This window comes from Oxyura jamaicensis, chromosome 19 (assembly GCF_011077185.1).
Source record: "Oxyura jamaicensis isolate SHBP4307 breed ruddy duck chromosome 19, BPBGC_Ojam_1.0, whole genome shotgun sequence".
In the NCBI taxonomy this organism is placed as follows: Eukaryota; Metazoa; Chordata; class Aves; order Anseriformes; family Anatidae; genus Oxyura; species Oxyura jamaicensis.
The window spans coordinates 5712612-5739103 of record NC_048911.1 but is presented as its reverse complement, the minus strand read 5'-3'; the positions used below and the strand labels follow the sequence as shown (position 1 = coordinate 5739103).

The window sequence follows — 26492 nt, the reverse complement described above, 5'->3', positions numbered from 1 at the left end:
CTGACTTGACAGAACAAACCAGAACAGTAACATTTCTAACATGAGAGGAGGAGAAGCCTTGCAGCCAGGAGTGACACCGGGGGTTGGTGGGGACACGGGGCCGGGAGCTGGGATTGCTCTGTCCGAAGAAGTGAAGGCTGGGGGGACCATACCCATCTGTATACATAAAATACCTCCCAATACATACAATACCTCCCAATAAAAGAACGAGCCAGGTGTGGCAGCTCAGGAAGGGACAAGGCCATGGGCTATTAGCTTCTGATAGGAGGTAGCAGCAATTCCAGCCCTCCGCTGCTATGAAGCTGTTTTATCCAGTCATTCCCCTGTAACCCCAGTATTTAGAGCAAGAACGTCTGGGCATCATACACAACTTACAGTCAGGGTCTTCACGTTGCGAGCCTACCCAGCTTAATCAAACATGAGTTGGACAAGGTAGAAGGAAAGTTTGCAGAAGTACTTGCAATAGCTGTGGTACAACTACAGTGTCTTTCCTAAGGACATCCCAGAACTCCCTCCTTAGTCAAGGACCATTTCTTTCTCCTTGACTGAGGCCTTTGGAAAGCAGGAGGTAGTAGTGCCAGTGCATACTTAACAAGCCTCTCAGACAGTTAAGAAGAAAAAAAGTCTCATACAACTACACCAGTTTTGTACAGGTCTAACAAAAGGATGGTGGCTGTAGATAATACAAAAGGACACCATCAGTCCTACTGCATACCAAGACAAAGCGTCAAACCTGTTTGTCCCGTTGCAGCCACTAAAGCAAAAGCCTCCAAGGTGCAGTTCTTTGTTAAATGGAATGTCCCAACAACTTTTTTTTTTTTTTTTTTTTTTTTAAATAACGTTAAATATCTATGTGTTAAATATCTATGCTTCTGTCTGTGTTTCTCTACCTGAATCATAAGATGCCCAGTCACAAAATATATATACCAGAAGATTGGTAAACATTGATAACTGAGTAGAAGAATCAGTTTAATTTCATAACTCCGTTAAGTGAAACAGTACAGTTTAATTAACCAGAACTTACTCCAAAATAGGTTCTTTACTACAGCAAAATAAATAGGTAGCTCACATGCAAAGTAGTTTACAAGAAATTCTGATTCCTGGTAATAAGATGCACAGTCTTCCTTTTCAGTAATACAGAACTAGCAGTGGGCTGTTAGGAAAAAAATAATAAAAAAAAATCTGATACTGTGACTTACCAAAGCACAACAGCTGTTACTCCAATTCACTTTAAGACAGTATTTCAATTAAACTCAACCTGTTCACTAGTAACTTGTTTAAAGCTACTATTTCATAACTTAGATTTGTATTTTTTTAAATCTTAGTGTCTAACCATATCTTATCTCAATCTCATCTGTGGGAACAGAGCATCTGGTACTAGTGACGCCCAGTATCAAGCACCAACCCCACCTGGTACTGTGTACTAGACAGTTCATTATCTGTATTCAGGTGAGCCCGAAACTGACGTGGCATCTTCCAGCTCAGCATCTTCACCTTCTCAGCATACTCAGCACAGTGGCTTGCCCACTCTGAATTTTAAACACTGGAAAGAGATCCTGCAGTTATTACTCTGGCAACTGAACTACCTTACTTTTAGGCAAAACTATTTATTGTTTTACCTACAGATGAGTTAATTCACCTAATGAAATATTGACAATGCCTTACAGCAGTCTAGTTACTCAACACCAGAACACAAGTTCCTGTGAGAGGTGCTCCCAGAGTTGTTGCTGCTGCCCAGGCTATACAATGGCTGAGAGCAAAGTGCTCTACTCCTGCTTGCTGACTCTTAGATGGGATATGGAAATCCATCTTACCTGCCTTACAGGGATTTGGAGGATTTGTTTGCCAAAACACTCCCACTTCAGTGGCTTGATAACAAGATGGCATATGAATTGGAGATACTTTAGTTACAAATGCACCAGGCAAGTCATTCTTAAGTACTTAATCACTACAATGATCTTTCTGCAAAGAAAAAGACATTGTTACCTAGACTTGCACTTGAATGACTAAGAATTCTCTCTCCCAAGACACAGAGATACCAGAATCAGTCACAATTATGTTCACATTAATCATTAACAGCATAACAAAACCTAGTGACAAGATTTTTAGGAACTCATTAACAAGGGCATAATGTACACACGTTTATTTAAACATGGCCATTTATACAATAGCTAATTAGCTAATCCCCACCCCCCAACCTGTGTACCTGGATAACAGAATTAGCACCTAGTGTTTATAAAACAAAGACAGACTTTGCAGTATTATTTACTGCAAGCACTGGTCAAATCCTAAGCAAATCAGGCAAGTGGCACATGTGTAAATTAAATAATCCAATTTCTTGTGATCGTCTGACTAAGCTCATTGCCTTACCAGAGGAATTTTGGGTAACCAGTTATCTCTGAAACACTAGGAATGCATAGTTTGTACATAGCTGACAAAAAGGAACAAAACACAGTTTTGGTCTGAAATTATTGCAGTGCAAATTTAAAGGATCTATTCTTAAAGCAGTGGAACATAACAGAGGTAGGTACTTTCCTCCTTGATGGTAACAACTTAACATTGTAGTTCAAGCTAAATAGCTCAGTGCTAGATATCTCAGGTACACTAACAAGTCAAGGCAGACTGGATTAACTGAGATATTTAAAATGATATAAAAATGTTTCACTGGCATAAAAAAGTTCTATTGCAAGAGGTTACTTTTTGCAGAGTGAGCTCTTAGACTTAACCCGAAATACACTGATCTAGACTTTTAGCGACATAAAGCTGTATTTATCTCAATGTTTAATCCTTTAGCAAGGTAATTTCTCTTGCTAAAGACGGTCACTAAAGATCTGAACAGTGATGTTTCATGAAAATAAAGTGCACTTTTCTGCTCAGAGCAATGGCTCATACTTCTGCTAAAAAGCAGTCTCCAATTATATGAACTTATTTATTGACCAGGATTGTTAAAAAAATCAATCAAGACCTAGCCCAGTGATGGAAATTACTAGGCAATGCCAGAAAAGCAAGCCTCTTTTGGCACAATTCTTTCATTACCTCCTTCCCTCCCCCTTTAGTTCCACATTATGCAGTTTTTATTAAACGTATTCCCTCCGATTTCTGAAGCCTGGCTCAATATTCTCTTCAGAAGTGCTATCAGCACTGATGCACACCACTGAAGGCTATCAGGTATACTGACAAAACAAGAGAGAACGTTTACATGAAAAAAGTCAAGTTTCAGATGGCAATTAACAAGTGTGAACTCAAATCATTACAAGAATACCCTCTCTGATTCATCAGCTACACCATCTAGCTTATTGAAAGGCTAACAGTGTTCTCGCCCTTATACTGCAATGCGATTTAACCAAAAGGTGCTAATGTGAACACTTCCATATCATTTTCACTAATACACAAGATGTCATGCACAACCCAGACATTAGATTTTAAATCTATTTACAATTTTACATATTTTACAATATATATTTCAACTTTACAGCTACAGAATAAATTCAGACTAACATTGGTATCTTTCAAGTTTCTGCTGGAACTCGAAATCTTTAAGTTAAACTAATTATTAAAAATGTTTAAGTGCATGCCTAGAAGGAAGCTTTCTGGAAATATGTCAATGGACGAGTGTTGCTTAAAAATTACACTGTTTGTGTAGAAAATTTAAATTCAGTTCAAAATTTCACAAAAGCCTAATAGAAATCTAATTGACTAAAATAAATACAATTTATTACACCTAACCAAAACAATGTACCTTTAAAAATGTACTGATTTAAGCTCCTCTGATTTTTAGCTTTGAATTTACTTCCCTTCCAAGAAGGGGATAGTACTAGGTGAGAATAATGACACTCTTCAAAGTTAACACTGATAATTATCCTGCATAAACCTGAGGCTGCAGTGGTGGGGGCAGCTTGTCATTTTCCACATTTTCAGAGTCAATAGCTGCTAAGGCTTGATTTTTTGGCTTAATTTCTAATGGATATTTCTCAACAATATCTTGGACTTCCTTTGCAACTCCATCAGTCCAATCTATCAGGTCTTTCTCAAGCTTCTTGGCTTCACTGACAATTCTTTCCTGTCTCTCATTCAACTGAGACAGGAGATCTAAGTTTTTATACATTTGCTTAACACCCAGGCACACATCAGGTGACCAGCTGTCAGATTCTTGCTTCTTCGGGGATGTCTGACCAGTCATAAAACGATCAAAATCCTCTTGGCTTAGATTCAAAGACTGAGCATCCAGTTTTTCAATGAAGGCCACAGCGCAGCACTATGAACAAAACACAGAGTAAGTAAGCGTCATAAGCCACAGACTGCAACTTGTGTGTTCTATTTTTTTTTTAATCCTGCTGTTAGATCAGCAAAACTGTTAGACCAAAAACTGATTATTTTATGTCTCAACAGATCATTCGTAAAAAGCTTTTCAGAAAGCCAGCACTATCAGACAGTTCACATGCATCTCCCTCCTCCCCAAAGTTTGAAGAAGTCAAAAACTCAGAATGATACCGGAAGATACCATTTCAGCTGAACTATTCTGACTTGCTCGATAACATTTAATCACCTGATCAGCTCAGATATGGTATGCTCTCTCCATTTCGTTACAGAAGGAATGTTGAGATGCCCATCTTACCTCATGGACACTCTCCTCCTGCTGGAAAGAATTTTTAACATTCCAAGCATCTCATTCAACTATATGTTTTCCTCAAGAACTGCTTTGAGACAAAACGCAGAGAAGCCAAGTTCATAATTATATTTCTAATATAAACAAACACTTTAAAGTCTCTTTACCTCCACTCATTAATAACTTAATTCTGCAGTCCTTTATTAGGGAAACTTTCATGGGCTTATACGGGGAATTCTGCATCTCTAACAGCTGCACTGCCCAAGCCCAGGATTTTAGGAACAGAAAGTGTTACCCCTCACAGAATAAAAATATGCCTAAGTCTCCGCAACAGACTGTGCAATAAAGGATTTCATATTGTGAGGAGCAAAACACACACTGGTTTGGAAAGCAGAGAAGAAAGAAGAGATATATAGCAAAAGAGCTTGCTGTACCCTAAATAACCTTTAGCACTATCTGAAGAGTTGTTTTAATTTCCCTTCTACAGTGTTATACCATGTTTGCATTTACTGGAAATTCTTGTATCTAAATGAAAGATAATGTTGTTGTATAAAGTGTCAACACTATTCCTGTACTTACCAGATTGGTAAAATAGTAGCCATCTTCTCCTGTCATTAACCTGCTTGGATTACAGAATCGTGTTATATACTGGATGTTGGACTGCAGACGGGGTGGGTTTCCCTTCAAAACTATATATATAAGTGTTGGAAGAAAGTCATCAGCAGAAGCTGGTTCATTTTTTGTGATCTTTATAGCATTAAAGATGTGCTTGCTGCACTTGGTGATGCACGCTAATTTATCACGAGGCACACGCTTTGAATCCATCTCGATAATATCTGCAAGATAGAGAAGTTCTCGAATCATTAAAACCACATGAAACAGCCACCTGAACAAGACAAGGTGGACACAATACTAAAAACATGCATCAATTTTTAATCCGTGGTACTTGATGTTCCACTACAGTACCTGCTTATTCAGCCTTTTCTTGGTTCAGTCCAAGCATCTCAGAAAGGTTAGGTAAGACTAAGCACTTCTCTGAGAGTAAAGTTATTCCTGCTTCACAGATGACAAACTCATTATTGTCATATTGGGAATATGACAAAGACTACTACAAATCTAAAAGCCTGAACCACTTTCTGATGACAGCAGAGAATAATCTCTCTGAACAGGAGATTTGAAATTTAAAACTGTAAATGTAAACTTCATCATTCACAAACCTGTAATCGCTTTTACAACCATATCTGAAACTTCTGGAATTTCTTCATTGACAGGAACACACAGCATTTGTGGAGTTACCCAGTGCAAAGCCCTATGACAAGAAAAAACATTAAACCATTCCATGCCAGTAACATTCAGATATTTGAAGCCAGCTACTTCTTGAATTCAATGCACAATGAGTGCTTTGTGTGAGGCACTAGAACATTTATAAGCCAGTTTATTCCACTGAAGTAATTTACTATTTCCAGAAAAAAAAATATTTTACTTTTTTTTGCTTTCACTTAACAAAAGCACACCAATTTATTTTGCTAGTGAAGTAGAGCTTTCATTATTTATTTTATTCATTACTTCTATTTCTTAAATAAAATGCTTTTAAAACTTTTTGTTTAAAAAGCCTGCATTTTTTTTTGTGCACAGCAACAGACTTTTAACATGCTTGACTCAGAGCCCTTTCACAGGACTGTGCATTACTCAGCTATTTTTCTTTCAAAGGCTTACCTGATTCTCTTCTGGACGGCAAGATCCTTCTTCTCATCATCAGTTGTTTCAGGACAAAATACATATTTATACTGTCGAGTCATAATGTACTTTTCGATCTGATCCATTGCTTTTTCAACTTTTTCAGGGGGCACTGAAAGGTACAAATTCCCCACACAAAATACAGTAAACATAGTACTCGTAGACTGCTTAGAAGATTTAATATAGTTTGGTTCTAATGTCACCAAAACAGTACTACTGACTCGAGCCAAGTCTCATAAACATTCTTGAGTTGATAAAGAGCTGATATACTTGGAGTATTTTCACTCTTTAGAGCAGAAGCAAAAATATAATGGTAAGAACTCTGTAATGACGTACAAGGTAGGTACATGCACAGGCTCCCAATGAAGCACATTCATTTAGCACTCAAATTAGGTTCAGACATTTGGAGCTTACAAGAGTATTTCTTCAAATACAGTCTGAGAATAAATCCAATAAGCTCCTCAAAGTCCTCTGTGCCTGTTTACCTCTCTAAAAAAAATCCTTAAGTATGTTTAAGATGTGCCACTTACATACCAGACACAGAAAGGCAGTCTGCAACAGAAGCACTCCCCTCTCATTGGCTTTTTGTGTATTACAGTGTGATAACATGATAATAATACTGTTAATTGGGTTGAGGCTACACATTCAACCTCAGTTTTAAACAAATAACATTGAATTTAAAACAGGAAATGAAAACACCTGAACCATCTTAATTGGGAGTTTAAAGAAAACCTGCAAAAACAAATAATTTAGATTGTAAAACTTTGCAGAAATGGTGCTGCTGGGAATAGTGCAGTGGGACTGGGACTGGAATTTGTTAACACCATTTCTGAAAGGCTGGGAGGAATGCTTTGTTTTTACTTGAAAATGCAAGAAGCCTTATCCTCAAAATATTACTTTTTTTAGCACTAAGATATGAGGAAGAAGAACACGATACCTTTCCAGCGTGTCTGTAATTTCTCTGCTATGTTTTGATAGAAGTCCTGCGCACATTCAGATTGCTCCTCAATACTTAAGTCCTGCAACAGAAAACTGATGAAGTGTGCATGTGTGGAAGAAATGGCAAAAATGCCTTTGATGGCAAGTGTCCAGCTGCAATAACAGTCTAAGAATGCAAATATATCCTCCTCAGAGATGTTTATGTTGGCTACATTATATTCAAAAATATGAGAAATCAAGACTGTCTCCTTAACATATGAAAGACTTATGGTTCTTTGCTGAACAGCTGTGTATTAGCAATGGAACCAGACAGATGCTACGTCATTTTCCCCATCCACATCTCCAAGTAACAGTGAGAAGACAATATAGACCAGTTGAGTAGAATGCTTGTTCCCAGTTTTGTCCCTGTTTTTAAAGATGATATTCAGTATACAAAAAAAACACAAGAATTTAAATTACAAATTTTAAAGAATTTCTATAAAGTAAACACTTCTAATACTACACTTACTATGAATATATTCACATCATTCATGAAATAACATTGTCTTTTGGGCATTAACTAATTGAGCTACTGAAGAACAGAATGTATGTGTGAAGGGTTAAAGTTAACTATACTTAAGTCGCTTTTCACCATTAAATGGCAGCACAAAGCCATCACTTAAAAAGAAAAAAAAAAAAAAAAAAAAAGATGGAGAGAGAACTTAGTTTCTGTGTTCTTTAAAGCCAAAACCAAAACAGGCTGAACATGAAGTCTCAGCTCTGACAGCAGCAGTGCTGCATTTTCCACGTGGTTTATACGTAGTAGCAAATTTTAAGTTTTGATAAAGGCTTCTTTGCCTGGCACAAACTGTCAAGGAACCACATAACTAAGAACAACTTTCATGTTTGTAGCTAATAATTATTTTCACAAACTCTATGCTCAAAATGAATCAGTTTTAAAAGAAAATAAATAAATAAATAAATAAACAAACAAACAAGATGTTTTCAAAGTAGAATGCATGTATGGTTCCATCAGAACTCCCTTTTAATTTCCAGTCCAATTTGAGGATATCATTTGAGCAGCTGCATATTAAACAGGAAAGGAAGGGGAAAAAAGTTGTGCTGAATACTGCCTTACTTCAACCATAGATGGCACTAAAGATACATTAATCTTTCAAGAGCAATTAAGCTTTTATGTTGAGAAATAGAATATATCCCTTGTCCCCTATAAAAAAAAGTAGTCATCACCCCTTTTCCCCAAAGGGCAGTATCATAGTATCAACCTGCACACCTCCTTTTCTATCTTTGTACCATTTTATCTATCTAAAGATAATCTATCTAAAGATATTAAGATATCTAAAAACTGAGTATGTAATATGGTACTACTTCCCAAAATCATGTTTGTCAAAAAGATTGCTTGTTCAACAGACATTTTATCTTTCAGAACTGATTTCTTTGGGATGCAAAAGAAAGTTCTTTCAAGATACCTGAGATACTGGAGTTTGAGTTTTGCAGCATATGCTGCAGCAAAGCTATGAACAGTAGCACATTCATCTTCATTTGACTAAGCACACCAGCTGAAAACTCCTGTATACATTACATAAAAAACTGCTGGAAAAAGTGCAGCACTTTTTCCATCTCTCACCAATTTCCCCAATTTATGTAAAAGACATGCAAATCACTTACCCTTTTATGATTCATTGTGTCCAAAAATAATTTACATTGCTTATAGATATCTTGTCCTGGTTTATTATATGTCTTGAGAAATTCTATGAATTCTTTGGATACCCGATCTGTCTCGATGCTAGCCTGCCTGTTTATAGAAGGGCTGGGAGACTTGGATTCTTGGATCTCTGCTGGGAAAGTTTGGACACATCAGATTAGCCTTTTCACACTCGTGTATGAATTTAAGAAGCTTGTATGAATTTAAGAATACTTCAGATTTTTTCCCCCTCATCTTGCAGATGAAAAAGCAGTCTATTTCTCAAGTTTTAGCAATGAAATGTTGGATATTATTAAATAAAACAGTGAAATACTTTGTTTCCTAGAGAAGTGAAACACTTAGAGCCACATATCCCATTTATACTACCGGCCTTTGTATATGAGCAAGTTACTGTAACGTTTGTTTGCTTTCAGCCTTCTTACATTTTCATTCCTAGGTAAAAATCCTTCCATATGAGATGAAGGTTTGCTGATGGGATTCCACAGCAGCTTAAGCTAATGGTGTGGTCCCATTTCCATTGTCCCTCACTTCTACATTCCTGCTCCTGCATTTCCACCAACACAAGCATTTATACAACTTGCTCATGAACCAGCTCAGGGAATAGTAACTCAGGGCAATCCTAGTCAGAAACAAGTCTTTCTTAAGGGGTTTTCAACTGGATTATTTCAGCTCCTCACACTGGCTTACTGAAAAGGTCACAGGAGCACCACCAGCAGCACAAAACAAGGAACAAGAGCACGAGGTTAGTGCAAACACAGCAGCCCCTCTTTGGCCAGGCAGTTGGTGCCACAGGGTCACACCTGCAGCGTAATTGAGAACTTGGCCATTTGTGTTTCAGCAAAAGCAGAAGCATTGCATATGTTAAAGAAAAAACCTGCTTGGCCCTCAAGAAGGGGGTAGGTATACAGACTGCACCCAGCACTGGATGCAAGTTTATACAACTGCAACCACATGGCTATTCCACAAGCACTTCTGATTTCCCAAGATATACGCTGGAAGTGAACTGTACTGATCCAATACCTTCCCTACCAAAGTTTAGTTCACCCACCTTTCAACTTGCCAGCCAACACTGTTCAAAATGAAGGATTGAACAGAGATGATGTACATGAACATGATGAAAAGCAAGCAGCAAAGAAACAGAAAACATGAAAATATTCAAAATCAAAAGGGTACAAACATATCTTGCAATCTGAAAACACTAACATGCACAAGAGCTCCTTGTTTCAATACGCACACAGGCAAAACTCTGAAGTAAGCAAAAAAGGGTTAGTATATTTAAGCTGGTATGTTTAATTTGGACTCAAAGTAGCTTTTATTTTTATTTTTTCCATTTTTTGTTATTTGTTTTTAAAGAGATACAGCACTATAGTGAATTCAAAGCTCTGTGATCCAGTGACTAACACAAACAGGTCATTTGACCAAAGCACAAGGCTTGTTAATGCCGCTAGGCTTCAGCATAACCTTCTCTGGATAATGATTTGGTACCATTAGACCATTTACGCTATTTAAGTTGTAAGAATGTACAGTTCCAACTGTAGTAATAAAAAGTGCAAATCGACCTCTGTTCTAGTTATACTAGAACACTTTCAGAAGGGATTTCCTTCAGTCTTCTTTACACCTAAGATTCAAAGCACAAGTACAGCACAAGCACAGCATTCAAGCTGAAGGGGCAAGAATTACTGTTGACTTTTGTCACATTTAGTATTACATAATAAGTAGGGAGCATCATTTCAAAATAATAAAACAAAGAAGGCAGGACAACATTTGAAAGGGTAGAATTATAAGTTTTGTTTTCCCCCCAAATCAGTGGTTTTATTTCTAAAACTACTCAAGATGTATTTATTTGTAAATTTCAACATTGACCTCCTTATATCATAAAAATAACTAATTGCATTATGCTGTTTAAGCTCAATGAGTATGGATATGAACTTTTTAGTTGCAGGTTTAAAACAGATTTTAGATACTAGAGAGGAACAGACAACTGATGCAAGTTTGCTGCTAATGTAGGTATTAACTGAATGTTAGAATGTTGTGGCTTGAGTCACACCAAGAACATCAGGTAGTCACTTAAACTCAGCAACTTCACTGATTTTTGTGTTGAAATCCTGATTTAAGGAAAATGAATCTGTACACTATTCACTGAGCATTAAAGTCTGCAGGAACAAATGTAGCTTCAGCAATGAAATGTTTTCAGCTCTATCACGTGCTCTAAAAGAATCAAGTCTAACTACAAAGAAGCTGATTACAGGAAAGCAATTCCATTTGAAGAAGAGAACCTACTAGAGGAGATATGCTAAAATTAAAAGTACAGGAAGAATTAAGAAAGGATCATCTTTGATAAAGCAGTATCCATATTAAAATCGTTCTCAAGGCATTCTACTCTAGTTGTCACAGCAGAACATTAGCACTCCAGTGAGTCACTATGGTTGTGCCATGGTCGTGGATCTCAGTCCAAGCAAAGACTACAATGTAAGCCCTATTGTTAGCTCTGCTACGCACATGCATTCATACTCTTCGTATAATTTGTGAAATAATGACATGGAACATCTGCAAATTTCTTTAGTAAGGAGACCGTGTCAGAATTGCAAACAGCATAGGATAAGATCCTAAAGCTGTTTGCATCAGGGGTTTTGGTGTCTTTTGGGTTTAAATAAAACCAGTATGTCTTCTCTTGATATGAAATTGTCTTCTTAATATAACAAACATCCGGAGATGTTTTGAAGATGTAAAAGTTCTTGAAGCGTGAACTCTTAAATTGAAGTAATTTCAGCTTATAATCAGTTTTATAATTGCAACCTGGAATTATTTTTTGATAAACGCATGAAGCAGCACAAGATCCAGATACTTCTTACAAACTGTGGTAAGTTTTTTGGAACTGCATAATCCTTCAGATGACAAGCTAAGGTAGAACAGAAAGAAGCTTCAACTTTATTCCTGTACTGTCCCTACCAAAAAGCTAACAATTGGTTTAGAGATTCAATTTCCCTTCAGAATTCTAGACTTGCTTTTTTATTTCTTTCAGTCATCATTACACTCAACAGCACAGGTTATAACTGGCACAACCCTAGTTTGTATTTTGCAAAGCCCAACTAAAGAGTAAGCTTACTAAAACCAAGCAGACAGCTTGCTCAAGCTGTGCTGCATTACCTTCAGTAGGGGAAGCCAGTTCCCAGGAGGGAGTAAAAATTTCCTTCAAATCCCTGAGAATGTTATCAGCATTTCGCTCCCTCCCAAGATGTCCTTGCTTAACGATTTTCTCTTGAGCTGCTGAAATAAATGCAAAAGCAAGCAAGACACCAAGAGCAGGAGCATGTCAGGAGAGATGACGAATGGGATAAAAAAAGAAAATATGGGAAGTGTGAAGAATGAACGTAAAAAATGGTTTTCATACATCGCTGAATGCCTCATTTAGCCATCTGTTGCTTATACACCAAGACAAATTCTAAGATGAAATAGAGACTTACTTAAAAATTCTTATTCAAGAAATGCATCACCTATAAGGCTAAAATACATTAATGCTGATTTTTCTTCTGGAATTCCTCCTCCAGTCTAGTGGTTTACAATTTTCACCCATGTGAGTTATTGCCATGCAAAGGCATCAGAGTCATTAATCATTCTTACTTGTACACCTGATCCAGAACAAACTTGATATTCACAACCCACATACACGTAAATACTATAAGGTTCCTTTCACATTTATTTTCATTTAAAGGCACCATGTTTACACTTTCAAATTTTCCTGTTAGAGCTGCTGAAGCGATAAATTATGGCAGCATCACCTGATACCTGGAATCAGCATTTCCATTGCATTTAGACATACCAGCTTGTTGGAAATGACTGACAGTCAGTACCTTGTCTCCCATTTTCTTCAGGAAGAGTTCAAGTTCACATTCTAAACCACAGTATCACACAATGGTTGACTCATGAGTCTAGCACAAATGTGTGTCACACAAGCACAAATGTGTCTCACACTCAGCAGTGCCGTTCAGCAACACCTAAAAGCTCTCATTTTTGTGTGTTTTCAGTGAGACTTCGTATACAGAAGCTGCTCTCAAGAAGCACCATTACTCCAACTTTTTCAAGTCAAGTCACAGAGCATTACCCTGCCTTGCAGATCAATATATCTGTCAAAAATACTTCTTAACGTATTGTACAGAACCATTAAAAACTAAGTGGAAAAGTTACCCTTCTTAGCTCCTGCTCTGGAGGAAGCAGTGAAGAACTTCTTCACAGTCGTGACCTTTCGTGTTTTCTCATTGGTTTTCTTCTCCTCAAATTTTGAAAAGGTCAGGGACTGCGCTCCTTGGGTACTCTGACTACTGGCATATGCTTCTTCTTCCTCACGCTGAAGCCTAAGATTAGAAAGATAAAAGTCTCATTTAACTGATTAATGCGAGCACAAATAAGTTAATTTCCTGTGCAATAAATTACTCACTCCTTTGACATTCCAATTCTCCTCTATGTCCACCTTCATTTCGAGCTTCCTCTCACACATCCCTTCACTACATTAAATCCACTCTTCCCATGTTGCAACGGGGAAAGAGAGGAAAGACTTAAGATAGCCAGGGAAGATAAAACAGTCTCCTCCCTTTTGACATTACCAAAGTATAACAACAATCACTTTCCCTACGTGTCACAACCCTGAATCCCACAGAGGTAGTCTTTCCCTGCACCTTTATGGGAGCATTTCCTATAGTCCACTTCCTGCCCAGGTCCTCGTCATCGGGGTTTCACTGCACATCACCAGAACCACTTTCTATTTTGAGATGTCTTCATCAACTGACATACAGTCCCCTTCAACGCCAAATATGCCTTGGCTATCTCAAGACAACCCCTCTGTTCTTATCAGCCGTTACCATATCTTTCCATTCAGAGTCACTCATCTTCCTTTATTATCTTACTGAAGATAAAAAACCATGGCACACAACTGAGCAAGTGACATACCCCATCACAATCTTAAAATTATTCTGGGGAACAGATCATAGCTGTCATAACTTGTTTTCAAAGTCATGGAAATACATATGCTTGCTTGAATGAATGAGGCAGACCACTTCCCTGCAACACTAACGGTGCTTTGCAAAGACTGATCCCCTTTTAACATACAAGAGATAGGAGGGACATACTAATCCTTCAGTGGTTACTATTCTCCTTATGCAGAATTAAAATGGGTTAAATTATATTGCTCTTCAGGCTGCTAAAAGGTTGAGCAACTTTAAGCTCTCCCCTAGCTCAGGATGGCCCATAGTGATCTTGCATGCTGTAATCTCAAGGCAGGAATTGTCTCATCCCTGCTGTAAAGCCTGTCTGTTCACTGCAGCAAACAATCACAGCTTACCTGTTCCTTTATGGTCTCCCTGCTGAAGTTAAAGAATTTCTGAAACGCCCATTTTTACTGCACATAGTAGTTACTCCAGTAATAATATTATCACTCCGGTAATAATAAAATTCTTAAGCCAAATTTATGACACGAAAAAAAAAGACACATCCCGTGCTGTACTCAACAGTTTACCTGCTACCTTCTGATTAGGCTACCAAAACAAACAACAACAACAACCCACACTACTGCAAGGCTTAAAGTAAAAGGGTCTGGGATAATTAGATGTCGGGAAACCCAGGCTTCCAGATCATAAGATTGGACTCAAACCCAGAGAGCTTCCACAGACGTCACCTTCTACAGGCAGGCTGACACGAACACTGCACGTCGTGGTGTTTTTTCTAAATGACCTTGGTTAACTTATTACTAGGTAACTCCAGTTCACCAAAGGGTTCCAAACTCAAATGCAGACACGTTTCTCAGGCTTTTGTACTTTTTTCCTAGAGTTCCAGCATGTACCACTAATACATTAGGGTAAGCATACATAAAGAATCTGTCCAGGTAAACAAACATCTTGACCAGCTCAAGTCAACTGGCTCTTAAGAGTTACATGCAGCCTCATCTCAGCAACTCGTGCAGCCTTGAAGCATTTAATTCTGAGTGGGTATCACATAACTTACAGCTGGAAGTGGCACAAAGGACAGTTGTGGTGCAAGCGGATGCTTTCCAGTTTCTCAGGTAGTAGGTGTTTTTGCTTTCTACCCAAAACCAACAAAAAGCAGCTGTGGCTGCTCTAACTTTCTCAGTCAAGCATAGATTTCTCTCAATTCCCAGTTTCAGAGTCAGATATTTATCACACTAGAAAAACTAAACTGTTTTGCAGAAAATACATGCTTAGAAAAATTGCTTCAGTTTTTAAAGCTAAGGCTTTGATGCCTTTGGGTTTAACCCTGCAGTCTGTTGAATGACCACGGCTGAGACTAAAATTAGTTTTTTAAGCAGTAGCTGAAACATAAAACCACCGTGCGGGCTGTATTCAAGACACATAACTGCCATCTCCAGAGGCAGAAGTATTTTAATCAAATTTGTCACTTTCACCCTTCCAACTGCTAGTCAGAATTACAGATTTCAGTATGCAAATAGGTCAAAGTATTTGTTGAGAGGTTGGGGGGCTGTTTACATTTGTTACTTCAGGCTTTCTTTTGAAACTTCTGAAATCAGAATTTCATGAAAATTATTTTTTGCATCAAAAAGACAACTTTAATTCGTTCTGGAAAGGTCAAATTTGAGCACTGATGATGAAACTGAGCCAAGTAGGACTAGAAAACATGAGACAGGAATAGTATTTAGTAGAGTCAGCCTACTGTGAAAGACGAAGGCATAAAGAGGGCTATTTACCGCTCTGCCAGCTCCCAATCCTCTTGAATCTGTTTCTGCCTGGCCTTATGGTATTCCTCTCTCCAGCACTTGGAGCAAAAGCCCTGCCAAGCAGGATTGCCATAGTAACCACATCCCTTCTTGCACAGGAGCTCCGACTGATCAACGTGAATTCCTCTGCGTTCAGATTTCAGGTTCATTTTCTTCCTGTTTAAAGAGAAAAGGGTTAAAAGACAGAAACCTGACAACAGCCCGCTGTTTGAAGGCCTGTCGCTTAGAAAGCAGTCACCTGCTTTAATTATCGAACAGTCAGTCCCATAGTAACACGGTAAATTCCAAAGGAGGAAGGGCAGTTACATAAGCACACAGCCGCAGCGTTAGCATACATTTGCATGGCTGTGACCTGTAAACAGCGCTCGGCAGCTGGCCGGGAGAGCAGCCCAGCACTGCCAGCCGTCCGGCGACGGCACGCGTCTCTGAGCTCACCCGCACGCTGTTCTGACAGCCACACAGGGACAAAGCAGCCGGGGAGAGAAGAAACAGAGAGCTGCCAAAGCAGGACTCCAAAGAGGACTCGGTGAGGCAAAGTGTAAATAGCTGTGCACCCAGGCTGTTTGCACAAAGAGCAAAAGTGGTGCGAGGTCAGCGAAGGCACCTTTGGCTCCACAGGACGTGTCTTCAGAGCACAGGGAAGGATCCCAGCAGGGTATGGTAACGTGGATGAGGTGCATCTCCATTTCATTCAGCGCTCAAGTTACTGCAGGGTTATGCATCTCTACCCAGCCCTACAGAATTCACACAGTGACCACAACAAAAATACTGGTTTTGCACCACCCTCCCCTTTCTTTTTTCACTCAACAGAAGACATCCCACATGCCAGCTTGCTCCCAAGGGCATTTCAGCTACTTGGTTCCAGTCGTAAATGCTGGGTTCATTTTAGGATAACAGCCCTGCAAGGTCACCTGCAAGTTTCAGGTGTGCATATGAAGACAACGGCACCAGGATTGGGCTGCCACCGTACACAGGCACTAGATTGAACAAAGTGGGGTGCAGGAGGGCAGGTCTGGCCCTGAACTCAGCCCCTTTTCACCCCTGGATCCCCTGCAGTGCTCTTCGCGTAAGCTGAGGCAGCATCTCAGCAGGTCAGGTTCTTGCTCCTGCGTTCACTAGCAAAGGCGTCCCTGGGACCTCCTCCCCTCGTGCTGTCACCAAGGGAAGGTGAGCTCCGTGTTCCTTCAGGTGCCATGTGTGAAAAGCAAGGTGAAAAGTCATCTCCTTAAAATGACGAACATCAGTACCTGTTGGAATAATCTCGTTTATCCCCAAGAGTCCTAATGACCCTGAAGGCCATACGCTAGAAGGACGCAGCCCTCTGCTTTTTGGCATTTCTGCCCAGCAAAGGTCACTCACCCCTGGGAGCTCGGCTGCTTTACAGCCTTGGAAAGGGCCCCAGGTCCTTCCCTGGGCCATTCAACAACGAGGACAGCAGCGAGATGCAAAACCGTCACTGCCAAGGACAGTTCTCCACTCTACGACAGCACTTTTATTCCATGCTGAATCCTACATGATCAACTAACGTTAAACATTCCCCATTAATCTAAACAAGGTATTTTAACGTATGATTTTCTCCGAGGGAGGAACAAATTAAATATTCCATCTCATCTACGTAAGTATTAAGGCTTCCTCCTCTAACGTCTTTCTCTTTGAAAAAAGTAATGAGTTCCTAAAAATAACCTTAAAAATAGTTTTGTTGTAGAGACCTGGGTGAGAAAAACTCTACAATTTAAGTATTAGAGCTTTACTTCCCTCATTGCCTTCCAGAAGATCTTTGTTTCTATACTACCTTCATTTTCTGATTCCTCAGATAAGGTGTTGATGTTGACGACGGCGCACAGAACTGCGGACTGACGGTCTATCAGGCACCAGAAATTAGAAACCAAGTTTTTGTCAGTGGCACAACCTGAAGCTAAATGGAATAACGGGATGGGAACTGCACGTTGTTAGTATCTGGCAGCACAGCCCCTTCTCAGAGTGCCACGTACGGCCTTTGTAAAAAAATTTTGAAAAAGAACAGGGAAGTGAAGGATTGCAATTTCCACAATCGGTCCTGACCTGCGGGTTACAGGCTGCTTCCCAAAACAGAAGCTGCAGCAGCATTTTGATTAAAGCCTTCTCTTGCAGATGCCCGAGGTAAAAACCCACTGCATACAGTTTTCCATACTCATGGCAAGGCTGACGAGCCTGGATGTCTCAGTTGTAAATGCCAGAGAGCTATAAAGACATGGCAGATAAAAATATTTTCATAACATGAAGTTCACAGAAATTTTACGCTGATCTCTATCATGCAAGGAAACGCTCTCTCTGATCCTATCACCCACTAAAAGGGACAAAGTCACGACAGTTTTGCAACTGGATTCTGTCACCCGATGCCATGACTGAGGTGTTTGCTGTACTTAACGAAAAGCACTGTGCTTCGGGCACTTGGATTTCTGGAAAACGAAAGGGCTGGAACGAAATCTTCTTGCCTAAGCCCCACACCGACACCTGGCTTGCTGACAGCTCAGCAGCATACCCTGGTTTCTGTGCCACTTCGGCACTTTCACTGTCCCTCCACCGACACACACACGTTAGCTTTCAATATCCACGTGGGCTTCATCCACGTACTGGTGTCACAACCACCTCCGGCATCCTGCTGACCCCACCAGAACAAAAAATTGGGTTCTGCTCAGTGACACAGCTCAGCAGCTTGCATGGGAGGGAGCAGAGCGGGTCTCTTGGTAACGAGATTCGGGTTTTTTGCAGGCTTTCTGGAGAGGTTTGCAAGGAGCTGCGAAGCCAAGCCACTAGAAAACAAGCTGTTCTTTTTCTTGCCCTCAAGTACTTTCAGTTGCAGTTACATCAGGCTGGGAGGCAGGACAAAGGAGGTCACGCTGAATCGATGTGCAGAAATCACATGCTGCACTCAGAGCCGTGGCTTTTTCCTTTAAAGACAGAAAGGGTTCACAGCCATGTTTTGCGTGGCAGCATTTCCATTTTAATAAACTGACCCCAACGAGTTTAAACTGAATACAAGCAATCCACCCCAGGTCAGCTTTCCTGCAAATGACTGATCTGCCATTCCTAAAAGCGTTTTGTTGGAGCTTCTCAGGACCCCAAATGCTCTTTCTCCTTTCTCTGTTCCCTTCTCTCCCTCCTCCTCCAACTAAAGGTGTATCATTCTTTATCCCAAGACCAGCTCCTCGATGGATTTGCATGGTCAGACCTTTTATTTGCATTCACAGCCCAAATGTATCAACTGTCCAAAGCTCAGTTCATAACCCAGAAGAAAAAACAAATGTGGAGTTCTCGAGTCGGGGGGGAGGCATTTCTGAGCAGCTCCGTGCTGCCAGACCGCTGAGAGGTCACAAAAACAACAGCAAGGAAGGTAACAAACCTCTATTAATAATGCTGATAATCAAGAAGGATCAAAGGACCAGAAGATGATAGCTAAAGTTACCCGATCTGGAGAGGTGCCCTGCGCCAAGCATCCTTGCAGCAGCTCCTGCAGCCCAAATAAAACACTTTTCAACAGCTGCAAGAAGCACAGCACCTCCCTCCCAGGAGCAGACACGTGTGTAAATGGCTTGTTTGTACTCACAAGCTGCTTTGCTCAAAAAATGCAAATTGCTCAGCTGTGAACGTAGTCAGGGAAAGCAGAAGTGACACTTTCTTACAGATTGTCTCATAAATACCATGCCAGAGAATTTTCTGTAGAGGTTCTGTACTGGCACTAGACCCCTTGAAGGTTCCTATGTTAATTAGCATCACCTCTCTGAGAAGTTAAAAAAAAAAGTCTGTAAAATCATTTTCCCCTTGTTCCTTATTTGCAAGTAAAAGCTTCTGCCCTTCCGTTTTCCTCTGACATGGAAAATGGAGAAACGCCCAGCTGCTCCCCATGCCCACGGCCTTTGAACTCCCCCCACCAGGACCGCATGTGCCCGAGGGGGTCGCCGGACACGTGCCCAACACCCGGACCCTCGCACACCGCTGGTGGATGAACCACATACCACGAGCCTCGATGGATGTATCGAAGATTTGCACATCAAAGGTCTGAAAGGGAGATGGGAAAGGTCAGCTCTCCTTGCACAGCTTTCTCTAAGCATCTTAGAATACTTACTTTTGTTAGAGTGCCCAGTCCATAAGAAGGTGGTACGGTTTAATTCAGAAACAGCTTTTTACTTCCTTTAATGCAATTCATTCTAAAACTTACACATCTTCCCATCAACACAGTTTTATATTATTATTCCTAAGCCCATTTATTTTTTTTTCCTTTTATTCAGTAGTACTTTGAGCGCTCATATACTTAGAGCAAGTATTCTGAGAGGCGTGCGATACCAGCTCGGAGGTTTCTCAGCACTTCCTCGCACCCCTGAGTGCTTCCTGCCAAGTTTGTCATCCAAAAGAATATCCAGAAAACCACAGCTTTCTTCAGAAAATGGAAACACATCATTCACGGGGGATAAGCCAGCTGTTTGCCCAGCAGTTTCTCTGTGACTTTGTCATAGCTGCAACTGCAAACGTCTGGGGAAACAATACAGGGATTCGGTTACTGCAGACACGCGAGCCAAAACCAGAAAAACCAACTCTTCTGCAACATGCTGCTGGCCTACAGCCACATCACTTTCCCTGAGTCACACAGCTCAGTCTATCTATGAAGATTTACTTAGGCAGACACAGGACGAGCATGACACAGGAAACATCCTTTGGTACAAGTACCACAGGAGAGAAAGGACCAAAGCATCAAGGCTGTTTGGAAGGGGGCTTTGTGTTGTTGTTTTAACAAATTTTTGCTGTTGACCCAAAGCACAATGCTACTCATTGAGTGTGGGTGCTCAATAAAACACACTCCAACCTCCAAGGAATTTCAGTTTCAGGCCTCAGGAGCCCAAGTCTCTCATGGGAAGCACTACGGATACCTACAAAGGGATTCCATCAAAGTGTTTTGTCTTTAGGCAACATTTACCACCTGCAATCTACAACCTACACAGGCTGGGAAATACCTACAAGCACCCGAACGCAAGCTACGACAGCCAGCAAAGCACAGCACCTCGCTCACAGCTCACCTTACACCTCTCAAGGGTCCACCGGTGTCCGGCTTGCTGCTGTGTAAAACGACTGATGCAGAAGGAACCAGGCTGCGCCGGCACTGAATTATGCAGCCAGGTGTTATTCCACCTCATTTCTCTGATGATCTGCCATTGCACCCCCACGTGACCACACACACAACCTTCCCATCAGCTGCTTCCCAACTCAAGCTACAGGATAAGAAGAGAGCAGGCACTTGATAATCACACGCTGCCTTGATTCTAGGCCAGTTACATCAGACAATCCTACCTTTTACATCCCCCAAAAGCACGCTCTCTGTCAATTATAAGGCCATAAATCCTCAGGCCATCTTTCCAGTGTGCTGTAGAGGGCATGGAAGTAGCAGCAAGCAGTGCTCCACGACGCTGCACCTTCCACGTCAGGCTCACGGCTCTCAACAGCGAGAGGCTGTAACCCAGTATTCTACACAGAGCAGGTTACAAAATAGCTGGAAAAATTCATAGCACACGTCTTAGAGCAGGCATCAAACTGACAGCAAAGAGCGAGCACATTCCTAGCCTTGCTGTAAAACAAAGAAGGGGCACCTTTCATCCAAATAGGACCTGTCACCAAGAACTGATTTAATACACACATGAAAGACTGTGCTTACGTAACACGTTCTTTTCAGCAACCAACCTAAGAGAATTTTCAGAGCACTTTGGGGTTTACAGAGGCTGCAGGCATAGCTTTGGCTTTAGGAAAAGCACTGTTCGTGCAATAAAGTTTGGAAGCAGCAAGGATTTATCTTTAGTTCTGCCACCACTGCCTTGTTTTTCTTCTTCCTTTCTAATGTGTACCTACCTTAATTCCCAGAGCCTCAGGAGGCAAGCAGATACCTTTATTGTCCATGCAGACTGCATCACTGCCAGAAGGACAAGATATTGACTTATTCATACACTATTTATTAGTCCTGGATTGCTTAGGTCACCTCTGATGGGGGAGCTGGTTGAAAAGGCTCACTTCTCATGAGGGGGTCTCAACCTACAGGTGCCTTTATTAAGATGCAATTGCAAGACAACATGTAATTACTACAGGCTACGAAACACAGCTCCTAAAGAACTGCATGCAAACCCTGCAAATAAAAGCAGTGGCTTTGTACAAGTGCTCTGTAAGCAACTTTCAATTTTGGTACCAAAGTTCATTAAAATACATCTGTAAACAGGAAAAGACCTCGCACAACAGACTCAGGCAGTCTGACACGAAGTATGAGACTGCCTTGGGTTTGTACATAGCCTATTTTAGTCTGCTGCTCTTTGTAGCAAAATGTGAACATTAAAAAAGAATAACCCACTACACTGTCTCCTGACATCTGAACCCCTCCTCAGTCTTTTCTATCACTTTACTCTGTTTCTTAAAATCAACTCTTCTCAAAAAACCCCTTGGCACATCTCATAGCGACGATCTACACCCGTCTTTCCCCTGGACTGAAGCAAATGCCATTTGGCTCTCCAAGTTTAAGCCTTCAGACAACTTAGTGAACAACTCGTAGTAATTCTTCTCATTAAAAAAACATGCAAGTGCTCCAAAGAGCGTTCTCTGCATGGCTGATACAGCATCACCCACTGAAACCACCTGGTCATTAATGGCCACCCCAGTCACAGGATTTTAGAGCAGAAGAAGCAGCAAAGCTGGGGAAGTCTCCAAATGCACAATTCTTGAAGGCTGCTGGCTTGCGTTCGCCGGTGGCTGAACAGCACTGTACTGCCCATCTAATAAAGACAGGAGCGAGTCCCACCTGAAGCTGGATGGAAGCTCAGTCCCTGAAAATAAGCTTACAATGAAAGCTACGAAACACATCGAAACAGAGGGGGAGGGACTGGGCTAAGGTCTCTAACAACTGGGCATTTGGGCTGTGGAAAAATAACACATCGATCTTAGAAGCTACTACAGCATCTCAAATGAAAGTGATCATAAACGGATAAATTGCCTTATCTTAAAAGCCAAATAAAGCATCTTTTCTAGCTAACGGGTACAAAACACTACCAGCACTGGTATCTGAAGAAGCAGGTGATTCTTTTAAGTGAAATATCTGAAAGCAAACACCCTGAAACACCAACTTGCCAATTAACCAGAGAGCCATCCTACTCTCTTCCATCAGCCAAGTATTTAACGCAAAGAACACCCATCGACCCAACTGCCACAAAGCTCTTCAGAGCCAGGTAAGTGTTGAAACAGTCATGACTCATGTGTAACCTTAAACATTCAAGTGTGTAATTAACAGAAAGCTAATTAAACATGAGCTGGTTTCCTCCAAAGGAAAGGGTGGGGCAAGTACGATCTAAGAGACTCACCAACAGAAAATACAAAAGCCATTAGACAAGCTAAGAGTTAGGAAAGAGACAAGCTAAGAGTTAGGAAAGAAATACAGGAGCTCTCTTTGCAGAAGAGATCTCATGAGTCTTGACAAATTTAGTGTTCATCTTTCTTGCAATTAAGAAACTTCAGCGATAACATTTGCTTCCTGGTATACAGAGCAGAGGTTGCTGACTAATGAAAAGAAATAGTTGTTAACTCTGATTACAGACAAAGAGCTCAACCTGAAAACAACCATACAGTCTTGTACTGTAATTTGGCAGGGGAAATTGCAACCACTGCTTAAAATGTCTGGAGCCTAATGGTCAGGAGGCTCCAACACTCTACCCACAGAGCTCACAATCTGAAAGTTAGTTCACTATCTGAAGACTGGACAAAGCGTTTTCCCCCTCCAACAATACAGACTCCAGGCTCCCCCTCCAATACAGACTTCAGGCTACAATTTTATTTGTCCACATCATATTCTTAACTACCGCCCACAGCAACGACCGCTCTGCCAGGAGTAGCGCGGACTGATGAATTAACAGCCTGTGTCTCCCCACCTACATGTGGCTCACACCTGCACTTCTAAATGAAATCACAAGAAACATCCAAAAATCGTCTTGTACAGTTTGAATTGGAATTCAGTTAAGAAGAGGATTAGCTAGAACTTCTAAAATCTCCTCAGAGGTAGCAGCCAGCAGCTTCTACATGCATTGTGTATTCTGCCAACATCAACCACACTCACCTGGGTACAGATTAAGAAGTAAGCTCACTACACCCTCTACAAAATATTTCAAGGCATCTCATGTGCTTGTTGTCTGTGGTGTAAAGTGATCTTAGGAATTAGTATAAATAGCTTTATATTCCTATTCTTCCATTGTGTGTTGTTTGAGGGTTTTTTTGGTCAGCAAAACACCCATTTGAGCTACAATTCTCTTCCTAATCCTCTCCCTGTAAAAAAAATCAATGGTGTAATCACGTCCAGAAGCCCAACACATGTGGTTCCTGCGGCAAGGACTGTTCCTGCAAAAGCTCTCTCCTTCCATGCCATCAATCATCAGGCTCAACTCCAGCTGCCTGGAAGGAGTCTCAGGTAGCTCCAGAAGACCAGGAGGTGCTCAGGACACAGCCCCAGGTACTGACATAAGGTGCTGCCAGCACAAAGCACCACTTCAAGAAGAATTTCACGACTATGAGAGCCAAGCAGACCGGTACAGCGGACCTCGTCAGTACCAGCTGTAAAGCACAACCACCGTAACGCACCCTTCTCCCAAAACTTCTCCCAAAACCGTCCCAGGCCAGGGCCCCACTCAGCCCGAAGGAGCGGGCTGGTTTTGCCTCCAACCCGCCCAGCTGACTCAGCGCCCGTCACACTGGTGACAGCACCCAGCCAGACAAGGGCAGCCCAGCAACATTAATAAGACAGAATCAAACCACACCCCGTGAGCACTTTTGTTACTTCAGGCTTGTCAATCATCTTCCAGTATTTCGTCTTCCAGTGTTTCGTCTTCCACTGTTTTGTCCTCCAATATTTCGTCTTCTACTGTTTCACACCCTTTGGACAATACGGACACTCCCTGCTTCAAGGAGATGACTTGGACACTACCCAAGGTGCTCGTACAGCGACAGACACCCACAGAAGCACCTGAAATGTGCCGCTTGGGATCTGTTGACTACTGCAAACTCCGCTTGGCTTGACTTGAACAGATTTTGTTTTAAAAGAAGACAACCCAGAGCAGTGCTACTTACAAGCAGAGTCAAACCCCCTCGATCCACAAGGAAAAAGGGGAACAGGCGGAGGGGGCCGAGCTGCAAAGTTACCAGCGACGCCTTCCTCCCAAACTACCGAACCGCAGGCACGGAAAGAAAAAAAGAGATTATTGAACCCTACCCACGGAAAGGAAAATAGGGGAAAAAAGAGATTCTAGGAGCGGCTGAGCGTTAGGACCCGCACACGGAGGGAAGTGGGGCCCTGTGCCCCTCAACACCGCGGCTAAGCCCGGTGCCATCGCCCCGACGAGCACCGGGGGGGACCCCCGGGCCGGGCCCGGTCCCCTCACCGCCCGGCGGGCCGCGGGCGGGCCCGAGCTGGGTCTCACCGGTTGCCGGGGCCCTCCCCGCGTCCCGCCGCGCTGCTCCGCTCCCCTCGGCCCGAAGCGGCCCCGGCCGGGCCCGGCGCCTCCTCCCCGCAGCGGCCGCCCACGGAAGAGCGGGGACGTCGCTTCCTGGGCTGGGCCCCGCTAAGGAGGCCCCGGAGCTTGGCCTCGCTTATCCGCAAGAGATGGGTTTTAGGATGAAAGGCAGTGCGAGGATGGTGAAGCAAGCTCTTGGGAGGAAGGCGCAGGGCGGGGAGGGAAAGGCGGGGTGTTGTGGGCTCCTTCGGAGAGCAGCAGCTGCCTCAGCCCAAGGGCTGTGCGGATTTATCGTAGAATCACGTTAAGGGTAGCAGAGAAATCCAAGATCAGCAGGTCAGACCGTCCCCCTGCCACCTGTGTCACCCAGTAAGCCATGGCCCTAAGCCCTAGGCACCACAGGGCCGGGAGACATGGTCCAGGGAACGGATGCTTTATCGTTAGCTGAGTGGTGAGCACGAACACAGAGACACCGGGTGGCACTTGGGGACCGTTCACAGCACCTGTGTCCCACACGAGCTGGAGCTAGGAATAGGGTCGCGTCCTTGCGGGGCTCCAACATCCTCCTCAAATTCTCCTCTTGTGCTCCTTCCTTTGCGCCGTGCATTGCCATCCCTTCTCCTCTCAGACACAGCAAACCAACGCCTGACAGCCACCTTGCTTTTGAATCAGAACTCTGCCATTTTCCAGCTCAGGCTGCTCCCACGAATGCCATGGGGTGTGCACTTATGCTGACTGCAGCAGGAAGAGAAATAGCTGCTGCTATTTAAAACTTATTCCTCTTTCCCTTCTCGTTCACTCAGTGCTGTCACTTGGCGTGTTCCCCACAGCAGCATTCAGCAGACATTCAGTTGCGAAAGCAGGTCTCACCTCGGAAGGACAAGCAGGCAGCAACAAAAAGGGCAGCTCAGTTACTTCAGAAACAGAGGGAGAACACTTCTGAACGCAGCCAGCCAAGCAAATCCAGGAACTTAACTTTCTTTCAGAGCATGGCACAAGTAAGAATGGCTACTTGGACCTTCTCTGCACTGTCTCACACGAATGGGTGGGTACGTCAGGAAGGAAGTAGAACTCAAATTATCTCATACCAGTCAGACTCCCCAGGCAGCCAGCAGACTGCATAAGTGCCATCTGTTAAGGAAGTGCTGATGAACAAGTTACTGGCTGGTGCCATTAAGAAAAGCTTGGGAGGGAGGCTGCTGTCTTAATTATCATTTGCAGTCATGCAAGGCAAACTCAAATCACAGAATGCAAAAAGGGGGAGCG

The 26492-nt window shown here is 42.1% G+C and overlaps 1 protein-coding gene across 10 annotated transcripts; it reads right to left on the bottom strand.

Moving 5' to 3' along the window:
- Nucleotides 1-948: 948 nt before the first annotated feature.
- RABGEF1 (RAB guanine nucleotide exchange factor 1) lies at nucleotides 949-25954 on the bottom strand. Of its 10 annotated transcripts, none has more exons than XM_035342907.1 (11): nucleotides 25730-25954; nucleotides 15697-15882; nucleotides 13170-13336; nucleotides 12132-12248; nucleotides 10033-10053; nucleotides 8948-9117; nucleotides 7281-7362; nucleotides 6323-6455; nucleotides 5824-5915; nucleotides 5186-5442; nucleotides 949-4255 (listed from the first exon to the last, which is right to left on the bottom strand). In XM_035342907.1, exons 1-11 carry the CDS (start codon nucleotides 25837-25839, stop codon nucleotides 3857-3859), a joined length of 1734 nt encoding a protein of 577 aa, XP_035198798.1. In that variant the 5' UTR covers nucleotides 25840-25954; the 3' UTR covers nucleotides 949-3856. The 10 variants fall into 10 exon arrangements, with proteins under 10 accessions (XP_035198798.1, XP_035198796.1, XP_035198797.1 ...); XM_035342905.1 differs by having other exon boundaries at nucleotides 12132-12251; nucleotides 25730-25952; XM_035342906.1 differs by having other exon boundaries at nucleotides 8948-9114; nucleotides 12132-12251; nucleotides 25730-25951.
- Between the last annotated feature and the right edge of the window lie 538 nt (nucleotides 25955-26492).